This window comes from Salvia hispanica, chromosome 6, assembly GCF_029641045.1.
Source record: "Salvia hispanica isolate PSC_SH4W2 chromosome 6, Shi_PSC_v1, whole genome shotgun sequence".
Lineage (NCBI taxonomy): Eukaryota > Viridiplantae > Streptophyta > Magnoliopsida > Lamiales > Lamiaceae > Salvia > Salvia hispanica.
This window is the reverse complement of record NC_142697.1, coordinates 25,706,872-25,726,628: the sequence shown is the minus strand read 5'-3', so window position 1 is coordinate 25,726,628 and position 19,757 is coordinate 25,706,872. Positions and strand designations below refer to the sequence as shown.

Genomic DNA, 19,757 nt, shown 5'->3' with positions numbered 1-19,757 from the left:
ATAGATTATAAACTTCACAACATACGGATGTATATACAGATTAGTAACTATGTTACATCTTTTTAGTATTAAAAGGTTTCTGTTTATGTTTCTTGTTTGATCTTTTTTTCCCATAAAAGTATTCTTCTAAGTGTTTTTCAAGTATATTGTGTAATAGCATCTCCTTGAAAGTTTTTGCTATATTCAAGAATCGGTGATTTGTGTCAAATAGTGCTCATTATAGTATGTAGAATTTACTCATAGTAGCTCAAATATCATCAATATAAACAGAGTGCATTGACAACGAATAGAAGAATAATTCACACATTTTGCATTAGAATACTAAAACTGGCTTGAATCAAGCACTTAAAGAAAGAACACCCTCATATAAACCAATCTGTTTAATACCAATAGTAGTAGAAATATCTTCACCTTCAACCCCCTAAATAAATGAATGCTCATTTTCATCAACAATTATGCAAAAAAGCTTCTATCAAACTTCTCTATAGATAATAACTGCGCGCAATATCTAGTCGGGCAGATCATTTTAACATTCGACAAATGAATGGTCACGACGAACACATGTATATACCAATAGTGGCATGTCATCAAGATATCAAACTAGCACCGGCTTTTCCTAGACACGATTCTTTTCACAAAGAACCGCCATCTCAATACGCACGCCAAAAAGTTCCACCCTTTATGACTTCTATCATTGGGACGCCGGTGAGAACAATCTGGCCCAAAATACTTTAAATGCTCGCTTTGGGAGAATGCCCCGGCCATGGTATCAGTATCGCAAATTGAGGTGTCCATGACCTGACTAGGGAAACCCAGAGGCTGGTCATACCTGATTTCCATTGGGTCGATACCAGGAAGATAGTAGTCAAAGCTATTGGAAGCTCCAAAGGGATAGAATGACTGCATAAAATCCGGGGAAGAATCTACTAGTTGAGAGTAGATGGATCTGCTCATGTTCTGAGAAGTTGTTGAATCTTGCTGGTAACTACCCTCAGAGAGCAAGTTCGGGGAAGGTTCAACATTGGATACGCATGGCGAAGAGGTTGGCATGTTAAGGGCAGATTCGTCTATGATCACAATTTTCTCATGAAATCTAAATGCGGAGGTGACCAACTGATGAGCATCTGCCTGAACTCAACACAAAATGCAATTACAGTGTAATCAGTAATTCATCCTATCAAGATATTATACATCAATACTATAAAGGTAAATAAATAGCATACGACAACCTTTTCATCATCGGACAACTTATCAGAAGCCACATACTGGCCATCGGAGAATATCCCGACCACTTGTCCAACTACATTAAAAACAACACCATTTTGTCCTGGAGGTGCGGGGGTGTACATGTACAACTTTTTGTCCAGTACACATGTCTGAGCATGCTCCATAGTCACTTCCCACTTCTTAGTGGACATGCCATTCCCGAGGATCTGCAGGAATTTCAACAACATTTACTATTACTTGCTATGGATCTTAATGTAACTGTATATTAAACATATCTCGTGATTATGAATACAGGATGATTTTGATAGTATCATTACGTTTCGAAGCCTTGTGGGGTCTAAGGAGAGCAAGAGCAGGAAATCATGCACGGTCCTAATTCCTTCCTTGCTCAGGCGTTTGTGAAATGCTCCGTCTTTTCCAATTTTCTCCAGCCGCCAAACTTCATCAGTCAGGGATGGAGGATGGTGCTTTTTGTACACTTGAAAGGCGAAATACAAAATGGAAAAAAGGTCAACCAACATGGCCCCAATATTCACTCTACTGTTGCACATTATAGACATCTACATATATAACTCTTATGTTTCCACTTTCATCCGCCTTAACAAATGTATAACAATGACAATAAGAGAGATGAGAAAATAAAGGGAGTGAACTCACATTCTCCACGATGATCCCTGACAACAAAGGGATCTGTTCTGGCCTCTCTTATTCTGAGACCACCAGCATCATCTAGCAATCTAGCCCCCAATCTGAACTTACGACTTCTTGTCCAGCTTGAATTATCCGTAAATGAAATATCACCAACAGGTCCCATACCATTGTTAAGGGTCAAGATCACATCTCCGATTAAAAGAGGCTTTTTGCCTTCCCGCTCTCTCACTATATTATTTGCGAACTCATCGAGGGTCCAATTATCTCCCTCGTCACCATCAAAATCTCCTTCAAGTACTACCATTTCCACCTTTGCAGATGACCAAGCACCATTAGAAACAACTTCTCCTGTATGAGCGTCAACTAAAGCAACTTCCACACTTGTGCCAGAGTCTCCCTCGATACGAGTCCCAGTGAAAACGGGAAGAGATATAGCATTCAAAAATTTTAACTGTAATTGCAACTGTATACTCTTTGGATCAGAAAAGCATGGCTCTTTCCCAGAATTCCTGCAAATTTGATCGAAAAGGCACGATGGAGTAAGAATAGTGCGAAAATTCCTGATTAATAAAGTTGTCTCTTTGAACCAAGGACTGATGGCATACCGTTTGGCGGAAACTATATACTTCCTTAATGCTGAGTCCACCTCCTCCTTGACCTGAGAGCTCGAGTCGAAACAAACTAAATATTAATAAACGTCTTCCTTCATCAATCAGAAACTTGTGCCTGGAAAAGGAAATACTAGATAGCCTACACATATTAGAAGTAATTAAGCACACAATTTTAAGTAGTTAATGATATTAATAAAGACATTTAATTGATGGAATCAGGAAAAAGGCATGCAACAAACAAGATAACATAATTTCTAACACTAAAACAAATTAGATGCAAGCAGGTAAATCAATTTTCTGAGTGTTAAACAATACAATATCTCGTTGTTTTCCGAAATATATGGAGTAAAATATAGGCTTCTGCCACCACGAATTTAATGACGAGTTACGTGGTAACGATTACTCTCCTGAACCAACTTACACACTAAAGAAATCAACTGACCAAGTTATATATGCTTCCAATAAATGGAATGAAAAACTAAAATACAAGAAATGGGCAAAAAATGTAAATCACGGATATATGTAAAGCAAGAATTTCAATTATACTTACAACTCGACGAATCAGAGGCTCCAGAATTGGGTTCATGAGATTTTGCATTCTTATCAAGTTGATCACTTCCAGCACTACACTATGAGAAGTAGCAAAAAAGGAGAATCAGCAAACTGAATATTCTAGTACTATCGGAACTCAGACGAACCAAGATGCAGATCAATGAACTTGGCCTTAGGGAATCCAACAGTCCAACTTACCCCCTTAAATACCATGAGTTAACACAAGCATGCAAATGCACATCTCAAAGCTCATTTTACCCTTCTCCTTAGATGAACCAATTCCTAAAAACTATACTACTATTAAGTTACAAAAATTGATTCCTCAATTAAATCTCCAAAACTCCAAGACAGAGTTGATCACCTCTACATACTAATGACTAACACATAACCCTAAAATAGAAATCAACAGTCATGAAACTCCCATCACTAATTTTCCATAGCATAATAATCAAGAAACGGATATGTGCCAAAAATCCTCAAATTTTTTCTTGAGCCATCCAACTTACCTTCTAAAGGAATGAGATTTCCTCAAACGCTTCTCATCGATGGAACCACCTTCTTCCCTTCCGTGGCGCTTATGAGACATGTCGACAACTTCACCACCCACAAACCACAGCCTCTGGCGCTTTAAAATTGCAAAAGCTAGTAAATATTGGGTCCTGTATAAAACTATAAATGCGTTAATATCAATCACGGATGCTTGAGTGAGAGAATCGGAAGCAAATTTGCTTATTGGGGGAACAATGCATACATCCCATGTTTGTGCGCTCAAATTATTCTTATTCTTTCCTATAACAAAATCTAAAATTCTCACATTTTATTTACATACTCAAAATCTACATGAATTAATCCTATTAAACAAGATTTATTATGCTTCACTGTTTTTCTGTACTCACACGGCCAGTCACAAAAAGCCCACTATCTAAAAACAACCTTCACACTTACATTTATTTGGCCCAATCCTAAGTTTAAGAAATAAAACAAATGGCCCAAATATTACAACCAAGAGTAAAGAACCAACTAAAAATATTCCCTCATCACCAAACACGGATATCAACCTCCATCATCATCTCTCTTTCTCTCTCTTGCAGCTCACCCGCCATTGTCTCACGATTTCTCCCCCAAAATCAGTGATTATACACCCAAATTGTAAAGCCTCATCCTCTCTCCTTTCTACCTCACCTCGGCACCTTTTTCTCTCAGCTTCTCCTCACAAAGTCGGGCTTCTCTCTCTGAACGCTCCTATACCAGCAGCCGCTGCCACCGCCTCGGTCCACCGTCGTCGCCTCGGAAACTCCAGCAGCCGACGCCGAACAGCCGCTGTCCTCTCTCTTCTCACGCCGGTAAGTAATTCCCCTTCTTCCCCAGATTAAAATTCATTCGGTTTCGAGTTTGCTTTTAAAGAATTTGGAGTTGATTCGGTTTCAAACATACTTTTTCAGTATAAAGATTGAAGCTTTGACTATTGATGTGTTACTCAAAAAGATTTCAGCCGTGCTTTACTAAATTCATGAGTGAACTATTGAATTTGTGGGAATATGCCATGGAAAAAGACATGAAGGAAAATCAGAATTTAGAGGACTATACCTTCCGGAGGAAGCAAAACTTGCAGAAGCAAAGGATATTGAAAATCTCAGTCTCTCGGTTCAAGCTTTGCAGAAACGATGAGAAACCGCACTGGGACGGCGTTAAAATTTGCTGAGAATTGTGGGAAGAGATATATAATAAATTCTGCGGAGATTTGGTTTGATGGAGAGATTTTAGATAGTGGAGATACGGAGAAACGGTTTGGTGATGGAGTTGGGAGAAATATATTTGACCAACTGCAAATTTGGAATAAATAATTGGTTTTTGCGCTCCTCAAAAGAATAATTATTTCGGCTCAAAAATTATACTCCCTCCGTCCCCGGCTAAAATGACACATTGCTTAGCCGGCACGAGATTTTAGGAGTTATTGGTTAAAATGTTTAATTGGAGAGAGAGAGAAGGTGAGTGTAGGTATTAAAGTAGAGAGATGAAGATAGATGGATATTTTAATAGGAGTGAGAAAAAGTGGTTGAGTGTATTCATGAGAGAGAAAGTTACCAAAAAAGGAAATGTGTCATCTTAGTTGGGACAAACTAAAAAGGAAAACGCGTCATCTTAAGCGGGGCGGAGGGAGTAATTCTTCTCTCGACAAAAGGAATAAAGATAAAAATTTTCGGGTGCACAAGCAACGTCCTTTCAAGAATAAATAAAAAGATAGAAAAATTCGGGGTGTTACAATTAAATTAATATTTTAGTAATAACAATACAATAAAAAACAATACCGATACTATCACAATAGAAGCATCATCGGCATATTACTACTGGTGAGTTAATTGGTTTGGAATTTGGATGTTTTTTTTTTTTTTTTTTAATTTTAGGGGATGGAAGGGTGGGAATGAATCCAAGAAAGACCAGTAAATTGAACAAAAAAGATTTGATTTTTAGGGATCAGTACAAATTTGAAAATGAGATTTCGAATTAGGTTTAGCAGAGTGATTATAGCTTCATTTTCATGGAGTTTGATGGATTAATGAAGGTGGAGAGCTCGAGTAACCAAAGCGTGTGGAACCCACTTTTTAGTCAGCATGAGAGCTTACGTATTCCGATGGAATATCAGAATATATGTATTTTAGTATGTATAGTCTATTTATTATCCAATTTATATTCTCTAAGAACAAAATTTTATGTTAAGTTATAATATGAAAGATTTTTATTTTATTTTTGGAGAGCAAGATTCTATTGGGGAGGATCCTCTGCTGTGATAAATAACACAGCAGAAGATGTTGTGCATAATATAATGAATGAAACGCAGGCTCACGCATACTTTTGTTTTAGGCGGCGGTGGTGGTAATTTGAATTAGTTTTACTTCAAGTAACTAAGGGAAAAAGGAATAAAACAAAAATATGCGTGAGCCTGCGTTTCATTCATTATATTATGCGTTTTATGCACAACATCCTCTGCTGTATTATTTATCACAGCAGAGGATCCTCCCCAATATAATAGTATGATTTAAAATTTAAATAAATTGATATATTAAGGGGAAGGGTCGAGTTGTAAAATTGTGTCTATATAACGGATTCACTTTTGTACAAACACTAAAATAGCGAAGTATTTTTTGGAGACGTGAAATATAAAACACACCAAAAGAATTACGTAAAATACAAATAGATGTGCCTAAAGAAATTAATTTTCCCCTAAACCTGATTGCTCATGCAAAATAAATAAATAAATAGTGAGTGACTACGATTTTTCATATGTATATTCTATAATCTATATATCCGTGTATAATACGTGTTCAAATAATGATGGTAAATAGTCTGTATATGATTGATGTGTAACATGCCTAATTATTAATAATGGTATATAATTGTGTGATCTTTTGATAGACCTGTCTAATTGTACGTGTTCAAATAATGCTGGTAAAGAGTTTATCATATAGTATGATTGATTTGTAACATGCCTAATAATGAATAATTGTATCTAATAGTACTTAATTAGTAGGGATGTCAATTCAACCCGAAACCCGTGGGCCAGCCCGAACAACCCGATAAAATGAGCGGGTTAGGGTTTTAATTTTATTACCCGAATACAAAACGGGCTAAACGGGTTGGCCTGACTGGGTTGGCAGGTTAAACGGGTTGGCCCGAACGGGTTGCGGGTCGGCCCGATGAGTTGCAACTTATTATTAAAAATTATTAAATTTTAGGAGTTTTTTTTTATATATATTTTTGAGTCCTCAATCTTTCTACATAATCATTAGTCTTATTCAATCTTCATTCTATATTTTTCCACTTGATCCCACAATATCAGCTTTCAAGTTCCACCTCAACTCATTATTCCACCGTCCCATCATCTGTCACTAGTGTCTTACCACCATCAAAATAATGCCAAAATAATGACACGAATACAAGCTTTAATTTATGTTGTAGTTGATCGAGATGAAATGCTTCTTTCCAAGTATTATTGTAGAATACTATGAAAATATGAAGATTTAATATGGTTCTAACTAAAAAGAAAAAAGTATCTAAAATTTAAAAACATTTATAGAAGAAAATTTCGATAAAAGAAATTATTTTCGAAAGCTTTTAGGCCCGAATAGCCCGATGGGTTAGCCCAAAATCCGGCGGCTTATGGTTAGGGTTGAAAATTTATAACTCGAAAAATCCATAACCCGAATAGCCCGTATCAAATAGCCCGGCAACCCCAATAGATTGGCCCGAACCCGAACTAGTTAGCCCAATTGACATCTCTAATAATTAGTACTATGATGTTTTAATAGACGTGACTAATTATTAGTATTATACTAATAATCATACAATATTATAGCGTTATCGTATATCCGAAAACACACAACCTACCTATTAAGTTAGGCAAATAAATTACGTTTTACCTAACTCAAATTGATAATAAAGACATAAATGCGGTGATTAGAAGCATGATTAATTTCAGTACTACTTTATAATTATTGCTCTATTTATCTTCAATTAATGATATTAAATGAGTTAATTAGTAGTATCATTAATTGGGTAGTAAAACTTTTTGGTTACTCATCAAATATCAGTTGTCAAATATCTGCTGGATACATACAACTTATTATACTACTATAATTATGAGAATTTAGGCCATCCGCAACGCTGTCTCTTATCCGTCTTATCCGTCTCTTAACCGTCTCATCTTTTAACTATTCATGGGCTCCACTGTACTTTTCAGCTCATCTCTTAACTAAGAGACAGCACCTGCATCCCTCCATCTCTTAACCATCTCTTAACTATTCATTCAATTTCATTTTTTATTTTTAATTCCAACAAATTCAATTAATAAAAAACACACTTCATTAAATAAAATAAAATTACAATTTAAATACCTAAAAAAATAAAAAAAATACATAATTTCAACAATTTGAGAGAAAAGAATAGATGAGTGTAGTGAACGGAAGAGAAATGAGAGTAGTGTTTGTGTGTAAAATGGTGAATGGAGTATGGAGTATATTTATAAAATAATAAAAGAAATTTTTTTTAAAAAAAAATTTGACCGTTTGAGGCCAACGGTCATTTGACCGTTTAAAATATATATTTTTTTTTATTAAATTCAAATTTTTCGAATTTATAAAAAAAAAATATTACGTCGAAACACCGACGCCCACTCGCGGGCCGGCGAGTGGGCATCACGCCACCCTCCAGCGCGCGCCACGTGGGGCGCGCGTCGTCTCGCCGGCACGCATCGCGCGAAGAGATGTCGTGTCTCGTCGAGACGAGACGAGTGTTGCAACGCTGTCTCGTCTCGTCGAGACGAGACCGAGACAGTGATGCGAATGCCCTTATTTGTATTTACTATTTTGTGTGTTGTTTGAATTTGCGTTAGGAATAGGACTGCACTATGTATATTTGAATCAATTTGATATTACTACTTCGTTTTTAACCCTCAAACCTTATTGTACTGGGATTTGAATAGACTGGACGAGGTCTGCATGTGCAAAAACATTATTCTTGTCCGAAATAAATAAAGTACTATAGTGTCACAATTATATAAATGTACATTCCAAAAAATTCGGATATGATCGGTCTATATATAATAATGGAGTGGCTTGGGCCATTACTCTGATTCAAATATTACATAGAGGAATAGAGATCTTATTTTTTTTAATTATTTATTTACGTTAGATATAAAAATTATTTTATTCTTTAAATTAATTTGTTTCCAATTGAGATATATACTAAAAAAAAATACTTATATAGACCGAAACAAAAATGCAAAAACAGTTACGATTACGTAATATTCAATTTTCATATTTCCTATATTAGACAAATACTCTCTCCGTCCCGCTTTAGCAGTCCCATTGTCTGCCCTCTTTTTGTAAAAATGATAAAAAATAGTTAAAATGGAGAAATGGTAAAGTAAGAGAGACAATAATGTAGATAAGACTCTTCTCTATATTATTCTCTCTCTTAATTTACCATTTCTCCTCTTTAACTATTTTTTATTATTTTTACAAAAAGATGGCAAAAAAGTCAATGGGACTGCTAAAGCGGGACGGAGGGAGTACTACAAAGCACGATGTGTTATATGTATGCCATCAACTATTAAAATCTTATCTATAAATTTCCTCCATAAGATTATTGATATTTCCACCCCAAAATAATATAAATTAAAATAATAGACCATGTCAAAACTAGACCCGTCCTCGGCCGGAGGAAGAACATTTCTTATTAATATGAAAAACAATTCTTATTAATTTACTATTAAAAACAATTCTTAAGCTGTAAGATTGTATCGCCTTTATTAGTCAAATTTGTGAATATTGAAAATTATTTGTGTTACGAATTTCCAAAATTAGTGTCTAACGTCGAGATTGGTAAGCGATGTCAGTCTATCCCCACTGTGGAGATGTAACAACGACATTTTGATTAAATATTTTCCAATAATTTCTTTTTAATTTTATTTCTGAGCACCAAAATCATCATGTATATATAGTTCTTACCGTCATCACAACACAGTGTATTGCTCCGAATAATTTAGAATTTAAATTTTAAATTACTGATCCTAATCAAAACTGCAATCAAATCCCTATTTAACTAACTAACTCTTAATTAATTGTTAATTGCAGTCGCTTCCCCACCATCGTTTTGTTCCAAAAAATAATGTCGTGAGGGAAAAAAACATCATTTTAATCTAAAAAGTTTATAAATATAACAAATTTTTATGACCTGAAAGGCTGAAACACACTGACACTCATTCATTAGTGATTATGACCTGAATCAGCTTCTTTCTAAACTGACACTCACTAATTAAGTCTTGGTGGTTACTACAACCCATTAGAATCTGGGCAAGGATCCTCTGCTGTGATAAATAAGGAGGCTCACACGTACTTTTGCTTTATACCTTTTTTCCTTAATTACTTGAAGTAAAACTAATCCAAATTACCACCCCCACCCGCCTGCTACTTTCTCACAAATAATATATAAATATAACTTCGGCCACTCTCTACCATATACAGATATACTAATATGTAAATATTTTTATATAAATGTTGGTCTAAGGAGTTTACTTTGTTAATGCTTATTACTCCTACTAAAAAGTTTGTATTATAAATACATTTATATAAAAGTTGTGTAATATTATTTTGTCACTATTACTTAAATGAATTTACATTATTGATATTTATAGTAATAGATGTATTTGTTATACAACTAAGTATTGTTGAATATAAAAATATATTATCATAAAAATATTATTCCAAGTGCTAGGAATTTTATTCAGCATAAAAATCAGTAATGAATATTTATTATGTACTAAAAATTTATAAGTTAAGTTGATTTATAGAAATTAAGATATGATTATTTTATATCAAAATATTTAAAGGTTCAAATTACTAGATTATTGTGAAAGAATTTGACAAAAAACCTACTCCATTATTTTATCTCCCTTAAAATATTATACTCTTATTATAGTATATACAGAACGCGAGAGTAAATTAACATAAAATAACAAATTTGTAATTCATACACCTGAATGCTGAATTTCATACACAATGAATAGGCTATTTATTTTTATATAAATTTTTAATACCCGTACTGTTTATATGTGAGAGAGAAGGTGGAAAGCGGCTAGGCGGTGGTGATAATTTGGATTAGTTCTATTTCGGGTAACTAAGGGAAAAAGGAATAGAACAAAAGTACGCGCGAGCCTACGTTACATTCATTATATTATGCGTTTTATGCATAACATCCTCTCTTGTGTTATTTATTAGAGGATCCTCCTCCATTATATTACCCATCAATTTTTTCTTCGTTTACAATATGCATGTTTATCAATCATTACTAACATTACCACCAATATGAGACTCGTTCTCTACTCATATTAGACGGATCTCTTTTATTGAAACTTGTGTTGTGTCGTGTTGTATCGTACTTTCTCCGTCCTGAAAAATTTGTCCCATTTTATAATTTCGATTCATCCCACATAATTTGTTCTATTTCACTTTTTACCATTTTTGGTAATGGATCACATATTCCACTAACTCATTCCTCCTCACATTTTTATTATAAAACTAATATGTAAAAATAGGACACACATTCCACTAACTTTTTCAATTCACTTTTCATTACATTTTTTAAAATTCGTGTCTGATCAAAGTGAGACGAATTATGCGGGACGGAGAGAGAACTAGCCAGAAATTTTAAAATTTTGTGGAGGGACATAGTAAAAGATAGAGATTATAAGAAGTGAGGACATACAAGCATAGTGTTAGTGCAAGAATAATATGTATTGTAGGTTTGAAGCATAATCGGAATCACAGTATCCACTATTAGCATCCCTCTAAATAATACTCCATCTGTCCACAAAAAATAGACAAATTTTGTCATTTTGGTCCATTTCAAAAAGTAAAGTTTTCAACCAATATTAACCCTACACATCATTCTAAATAAGGACCCCACAATCCATTAACACTCATCTCACTAAATTTTTCCTCCATCTCTGTACTTTTCTTATCTCCCTCTTACTTTAACAATTATACATTAATATCCATGTCATTCACAATCTTGTCTATTTTTTGTGGACGGAGGAATATCACGTAATCATATTCATATATATGATCCTTTTAAATAGTACCGAATAATCCATTTTAAAGCATGTCATGTTCTCTTTCATGATCTGTGTGCATCAGGTGATGGGTCATTGCCTCGTTGGGCGCACGTCGCGAACACTGGACCGCTCTAATTCAATTCTAGAGTTGAATATATATATGGTGAATTGTTCCTCAAACTCGAGCTATTCAAACGTAGATGATTCGTCCCAAAATCGGATATAAGGTTTCATGTCATGGACTCATATCTTGAAATAGTTTATACTCTTATATTCATTGATATTGATTTCAATAAGAGCGATGAGGCAATATCTATACTATCAACTACGTACACGTTTGTTTAAGAATTTAAATCTCATATTTGTTGAAAGAAATCGAAATTCAGTTTCCTACGTCTTAATTACTCTTTAGATATACTTATATGATATTGATATCTACCCTAAAAATGGTTTATTATAAATGAGTTATTTGGTGAAAATTACACGAATAACTAGGTGAATTTTAAATTCCTGCACTAATCCCGGCTATTTTATTTCTGCATGATGTAAAATTCCTTATTATTCGTGATTTACTGTGAGAAATTTAAAACAAAAAACAATGCAATGGAAAATAGCAAATAATTGTCTCCAAAGTGACAAAAGCATTGTAGTTTCTACGAAGCTTCCTCTTCGATTTTCGTTTATCTATTTTGTTTTTTTGGTGATCTTGCTTGACACTGACAATCGGAATGTAGCTTGTGCTACAAAAATTCTGTCCAACTGTTGATAATAATCTCATTTTCATTTTGAAATATAGTAAATAAATTGTTTGGTTCATTTTATTTGTAGAATTAATGAGCTTATCTCCATCACAATACAGACAATTCAAACATTAATTAATATTATCATATTATCATTCTTTTTTTCGTTAACACAATTTGCATTTCAGAAATTTAGGGCTTCCTATGTGTATGTTCTTTGATATTTTTTTGCACTGCACCATACATATATATACACACACCATCACAATTCACACAAGATGGAAAAACAACGCACGTTAGGATACAAGCAAAATTGAATCAAAAACCTCTCGCTAAGCAAATTTTTGGTATGTAACTCTACTTAACCACTCGAACTAGACCTCATTCACGATATTTTTTTAATATACTAACATATATAACTCATTTGGCATTAATAAATGAGCTTAGATCGATGATTTTACAATACTCCTATATACTACTAGTATAAACTTCAATCAAGTAGTGTAAATCCTTATGCATGCTAGATGAATGCTGAATTATTAACAAATAATGAATGAGAAATACAAATAATATAATAGTACTCCATGTCATAGAATATGCTTTCAAATCTCTGCACCATTGGATTTGGCATGACACATATCGCAAAATAGAAAAAACCAACGTGCTTCACGAATGTTCAACACTAATAATTAATTTTAAAGATCATAATCTGTAGTATTAAACATTTTTTAATATCCACAGCTGCCAACCATTATCGAAGACTGATTTTATGTATTCAAAACTATAGGAGTACTAATAATTTGAGTTGTAGAAGAGCTATGTTTTACCCACATAGAGCCTAATTATGTACATATGAGTACATGACATCCAATGATTCATTAATAAAGTATACCACCATTCATCATCAATTGTACCAGAGACAACATGTGATTTGTTCTGGTGTCACAGCATGTGTCTCAACCACATGACCAAACATCCACTCTATCTAGCTAATTAGACAGAGACTTGAAACCCAATTTCATCACAAATTTTTTAGTGTTCAAGCATATTATATCCAGGCAATATACTTGCAGCATGTAATCAGTTCTAGACGACCCCTGAATATACATGTATTTGCATTCTTAAATTGTTTTACTAATTATATCTTTAATTAATTAAGTATAAGAAATAGAAAATGATCAACTTAAGTCATGCCCATCTCCAATTTTTTATGCATTAGGAAGCTGACCTAATTATATCGGCTGCAGAAAGCAGCTTTAACGAGACGACTATGATTTAAAAACTTGTGATTTGTAATTTCATGTATAATTAGTTTAGTGCCTTTCAGTTTTGATGTTATCTTTTATTATTATGTCAACTAGGGGAAGATTGATACATATATAGTGGCGATTGAACATTAGTTCTTCCTATACTAATAAAGAATCGAAAAGCTTTCACACATATATTCCCCCCGTCCACTGTTAGGAGTCCCACTTATATATATTAATTTTAAATGAAATGTAAGTGGAATGAGTTAGTGGAAGGTGAGACCATATTACCATTTATGGTAAAAGTGAACCGAGACTCCTATTCGCGAACGGACTAAAATAGTAAAACGGGACTCCTATTCGCGGACAGAGGGAGTATATGTTTTACAATAAATTTCAGTTTCGACATTAATTCTTCGGTTTTCCATGTAATTAGATGGAGTATGAGTTAACACTAGTAATTATCAAATTAAACTAGTTATCATCATTCCAGACACGATCCATGTACTAGAATAGAACTATTAAGATTTTCAACTTTATTTTAAAGTATGAACATATAATATTCTGACCAACAACTCTAATTTTATAGCATCACTCAGTTAATAAACACTTCTCCCCAATCTAATAAGTCGATAGTTCAAATTAGAACAAGAGTAAATAGAAAAGTACTCCACTGTATTAATAAACATAATCACGTGTCGGACTCCAAGCTAAAACGCCATTGGACTGAGTTAAAAAAATCTCATGATATATTCTAAAATTTATAAAAATAAGTGTGTTAAACGCAAAAATACTCTCTCCATTGCAATTTAGTTGGGACATTTCTTTTCGACAAAAAGATTAAGAAATTAAGTTAAATGAAATAGTAAATAAAAAAAAATAAAGAAGGAGAGATAAGAGAGTAAAGTAAAAGTAGAAAATAATATACGAATGATTAGATATTTTATTTTTATTTTAAAGGAAAATGTCAAATCCAACTTAATTGAGACATCCTAGACAAGTATACGGCTCAACTAAGTTGGGACGAGAAGAATATTTATTTTGTGTTAAATGCTAAAAAATAACAGCTCTTCTGATTTCGAAAGCATAATGACTTTAATATTTAACGAAGAGGCGCCTTGTTTTGGATTCAGATTTTTTTTCTCAAATATATAAATAAAGAGATTATTTATTACGAACTTAGCCAATACAATGTTCTATCTAATTAAAATATCATAGTGGGCTTTTCTAGTTTTAGTTTACAAAATCTTGGAAACGAGTGGGCTGGAAACTAGAATTCCTCCAAGAAGCGGATAGAGTAATTTACTTTTTCTGATTTAAAAATAAAAATAAGTTCCTCCATCCAATATAATAAATATCACACTTTCCTTTTTAGTTTATCCCACAAAAGATGACATATTTCTTTTTCTGAAAAAAGTTAACTCTCACATTAATATAAATATATTATTTTCTCTTTCTATTTAATATACAAAACAACATATCCTAAAATCTCGCGCCATTTTTCAACTATGTCATCTACTATGGGACGGAGGAAGTACTATATATCTCCTTCTATAAGTGCGATCAGTTACTAACCTTTTTTTAAGTTGTTAATTCTGCTAATCCATCAATACAGTGTATTAAAAATGTCAACACGATCACATTGCAATGTCAACATAAACTTAGTTGATATTTTAATACATTGTGTTTACATTGATACTTAAAATGTCAACACAAATTTGTGTTGACATTTTTAATACACTGCATTGATGACTTAGCAAGTTAGCAATTTAAAAGGAGGGATTCGAACAAAAACTGCCTCTACAACCATGAAAAATAAATTGCTAGATCTCGCATCCACTTAAAATAGAATTGTGGAAATATGAGAATCTCTTTCATTGTAAGAATTTTATATTAATACAGCATCATTTTACATCAACAGGAAGTTGGTGACCTGATGACAGGGGAGCCGGCGACCGAAACCTAGGTGAACGGCGGCCGTAACTATAACGGTCCTAAGGTAGCGAAATTCCTTGTCGGGTATCTTCCCACGAGTCAAAGTAAAAAAGACGCTGCGAATATTTTTCTATTGAATCTTATCTCTTAGAAAGAAAGATACTTTCATTTTTTTATTGAATTTAATAAAAAAAGAAAAATTAGTATTATAACGCACCCAACTGAAGTTAGTAATTTAAGAAAAATTATTATTATTGAATTCAACCATATTATTTTTTCCCAAAAATGAAAAATAAAAGTGTGTGGGCTTATAGGCCTGCTTCAACCCATTTCAATCAAGATTTGATAGAACTGTAGCAAAAATCGCAATTTATAGAAGATTTCAATGTGGTACACCATGCTTTAAATTCATTACAATGAACTTGTGATGAAGAATGAGTTCAAAAGATTGTGATCAGACTACAATTGTAAAGTTGTTAGACTGTCAGTCACTTTTCTTGTAAATGAGAATTCCAGAGTTTAGAGGATGAGGACCACCATGGCTGCATATATCCACACATGTTTCGTTCAGCAAGGAAAACTCAACAACGAAGAAAGACTCATCAAAATTGATATTCCCGGAATTGAAAATGATAAATGTATCTTTTGCAATGAAGAGTCAGATATTATTGAACAAATCATTTTCAGTGGTACATTTCCCAGCAGACTTTGGTACTAATGTTATGATCGGAGGAATATTTCCATGTGTTTTCCTAAGGAATTGATAACATGCCGCCTAACTTAGGTTGGGAACCTCATGAAAAGAAGTTATGTATGGATATTCATGTAAAATTAATTATATATATAAGCAAATTAATTAAGATATATAAAATAGCAACTATATAAAAATTGCCACTCGGAATGAATTGAACTTCTTAATTTAATGTAAAATTGCCATTTGAGATGGGCCAAGGTACAACATAGCTACCCAATTAATTATTTCCAGAAATGTCGACACCGATAAATAATTTTGTAGCCCACACCCAATAATTTACCTATACTCGTAGTAAATTAAATTCATAGTGGCCTCATCTTGTCAACCATTAATTTGAAACTTTCACAGATTTAACTACTGTAAATTAATCTATCCCTGTTCAGCTTTGATTCCACAAAATATTGATCAAAGCAGTTAATAACCCCAGCGATTTCAGCAATAGTAGTATATATTTTCCTTCGCCTAAAATTTTCACCGTATTATTGAAACATCCAAAAAAAAAAAAAAAAACAATAGTATCCCAACTTCTCATTGAAAGATACTCCATATATTACACAAGTTCAAAGAAAACAAGGACAACAATAAGTTCAATCCAAACAAAACAGTCCCACCAAACTTAACCTAATAGTCTAATACAATGAAGCCATTAAAAGATCCAGCTGCAAAAAGGGGCCCCACAGATATTAATTAATTTTATTTGATTATGGGCACTTGCTCTTATTTCCATGGGTGGTCATATTTGTGTAACATGTTCCACACATTTCTCTATTGCCAAAGGTCCCTGGGGGCACACACTTGCACCTAGCACAACATGTTCCACACGCCCTCAAGCATGTATTCTGTCTCGAGTGGAGGCTGCATCGCGTCTTGCAAAGCCCACCGCAGTCGATCCCCTGACTAGGGGTTGGGGCCGGAGATGGGGCGAGGTCTCGGGATATTACCCCATCTTTGAAGTATTGCACTGTAATTAAGTATTGTGACAATTCAAAAGTTCATGGTCACAAAACTATTTCTTGATGTATTAATAACAATTAAATTGGTATTTGAATGAACCAAAAAATATATGTTCATGATGATATGGTGGGGATCACAATAATGAGCTGGACATAGTTATGTGAAATATCATATCTAATTAAGCAAATACAAAATTGAATTGACATATAATAAAATAAAAGATGGAGTAGTAAATATAAATTAACTTACCCTCGTCCATTCGTTCATTGTCTCCTCCGCTGAAAACCTGAAGAAAAAAAAATAATTTGAAAATGGAAAATAAATTATTCAGATATTATTAAATAAACTAAAGAAAATATAAAGTGTTAGAACTAACATGGCTGGATTCTTCATTTTTCTTTGAATCAGATGAAACCTGCATGACAAAAAATGGCGATGTTATTAAAATTCTTAGGCTTCTTTTTTACACTGATCTCATTTTTAAAAGGTATACTAAAAATAAAAATAAAATATTTTACTTGAGCAACCAAGAAGAGAGAGAAGATCAGTGCAAACACCGGTTTAGAAGCCATCACTTGTTATGAACTTCAGTCAGCTCATGGTAGTTAATTTATAGAATAATTTGTTACATTTTGACAATGATGCCCCTGTGACAAAAATTTAATGCCAACAAATATATGCTATCTACATATTTGGACGATAGTTTTGATACATGGCATGACATGTGACATAATATTAATGATTTAATTAAAACTCACAGAATATTACAGCTATTAAAAATATATATAAATGATTACTCTAATATCGTACTCCTACATATATTAATACTATGATAGAAAAAAACAGTGCATTAATGAAGGCAACAAACTACTTCCCCATCCCATCCCATCCCATCAATTTAAAACAGCCCACTCTCATCTTTCACAAAAAAAGAGAAAGGTGATTATTTTGTTAGAAAAAAAAATAATTTGAAGGATAATTATTTTCTTAGAAAAAATAATGTTCAACATATTATTATTATCACCAATATCAAAAAAGACTACTATAATAAAAGAAAATTTTAAAGGATAATACTCCATACAAATTTAAAAAGTAGGAGTAAATAACACCCCAAAAAAAGAAGAGAGTCTATTAACTCCGTGGAGGTGAGATATTATTTCATCTTTAGAACTTGGTGCTCATTGTTTTCATAAAATTGATTCCAGTCTAGTGACCTTACTTTTAATTTTAAACTAAAGTCGACTATAAGCAAAACCCTAGTTTTTTTGGAGTTGACTTCATTTTTCTAGATGAAGTACAAAATGCTCAAGTCAAAGAAGGCGAATCAAAACAAATAATTAGACAATTACCACGGACAACAAATTATAACCAACAAAGATGCTGCGTTTTATTTATTGAAGTATAAAGTTTTTAAAAAAAACTTTTGGATATATATACTTGTAAGTGTCTTATAAGTTATAACTATACAAGCTATCCATTTATAGAAACACCAATCATCATTCAACATCTAAGTCTTGAAAATTTGTTTCCATTCATCTTCTTATCCCAAAATTTGAAATGAAAGTGCACATGCTAAATAAAACTGCTCTAATATTTCCCAGGCCAAATTGGTGCTCGCAAAACACAATTGTTTTTGTAATTTTCAGAAATAATGAAAAATAAATCAAAGACATAAATGCAACTCAAGTACTGCGTCTGTACATTTTTGGTCTTAGGCCTGTGAAATACTAGAGCAGTTTTATTTAGCATGTTCAGTATTAATGATGATATTAATTAGAGACAGTTATTTTATATTCATAAGTCTATATATAGAGAGAGATATATGCACATTAATTGTTGCTGATTCAAATTATACATTTTACAGCTCTTTCATATTCATTTTCCAGCCCATTATTATCATTCAATATTCAACAAATGGTGATGCTAGAGCCTAGAGTTTATTTATCTACTGAAAACTTTTTTTTTTATCAGAAATGATTGATCTAATCTGTAACAGCAAATTGTATGTACTGGAGGTGACACACAGATAAAATATCAGCCAACTTTATATAAAACCAGCTGGAAATTTAAATATATCCTCCCTCCGTTCCGTAGTAGTAGAGGCGTTTCTTTTCGACACTCGATTCCGTTCTGTAGTAGTAGAGACGTTTCTTTTCGGCACGCAATTTAAGAAAAATTGTGTTAAATGAGGTAAGTAAATGAATAATTAGGAAATAAAAAAAGGTTGAAGATGAATAGAGAATAAATTAAAGTAAGAAAGAGTAAAGTAAGTGAGAAGAAATGTGTACGTTGACTTTTACTAAAAAGAGAAACAACTCCACTACTATGAAACGGAAGGAATACACGGTACACATCTTATCATGTACTACTACTGCATATATACTAGTATATACATATTTTGTTAGCAAAACCAACAAAATAAGCTTTACTTTTTTTTTTATAAAAATCTATATTTAACTGAATAGTTATTCAATG

The 19,757-nt window shown here is 33.0% G+C and overlaps 2 protein-coding genes across 4 annotated transcripts; both read right to left on the bottom strand.

The window, feature by feature from the left end:
- Positions 1–345: 345 nt before the first annotated feature.
- LOC125203374 (Calmodulin binding protein-like protein) lies at positions 346–4,868 on the bottom strand. Of its 3 annotated transcripts, none has more exons than XM_089061301.1 (8): positions 4,629–4,868; positions 3,548–3,710; positions 3,040–3,118; positions 2,484–2,536; positions 1,885–2,387; positions 1,545–1,705; positions 1,230–1,433; positions 346–1,128 (listed from the first exon to the last, which is right to left on the bottom strand). In XM_089061301.1, the coding sequence occupies exons 2-8, from the start codon at positions 3,625–3,627 to the stop codon at positions 601–603; spliced, it is 1,608 nt and encodes a 535-aa protein (XP_088917427.1). In that variant the 5' UTR covers positions 3,628–3,710; positions 4,629–4,868; the 3' UTR covers positions 346–600. The 3 variants fall into 3 exon arrangements, with proteins under 3 accessions (XP_088917427.1, XP_088917426.1, XP_088917428.1); XM_089061300.1 differs by having other exon boundaries at positions 3,548–3,700; XM_089061302.1 differs by lacking the exon at positions 4,629–4,868 and having other exon boundaries at positions 3,040–3,113; positions 3,548–3,688.
- An 11,957-nt stretch (positions 4,869–16,825) lies between these two features.
- On the bottom strand, positions 16,826–17,886 carry LOC125204474 (snakin-2-like). Its single transcript, XM_048103138.2, has 4 exons — positions 17,801–17,886; positions 17,659–17,697; positions 17,532–17,568; positions 16,826–17,289 (listed from the first exon to the last, which is right to left on the bottom strand). The coding sequence occupies exons 1-4, from the start codon at positions 17,852–17,854 to the stop codon at positions 17,030–17,032; spliced, it is 390 nt and encodes a 129-aa protein (XP_047959095.1). The 5' UTR covers positions 17,855–17,886; the 3' UTR covers positions 16,826–17,029.
- Positions 17,887–19,757: the final 1,871 nt, after the last annotated feature.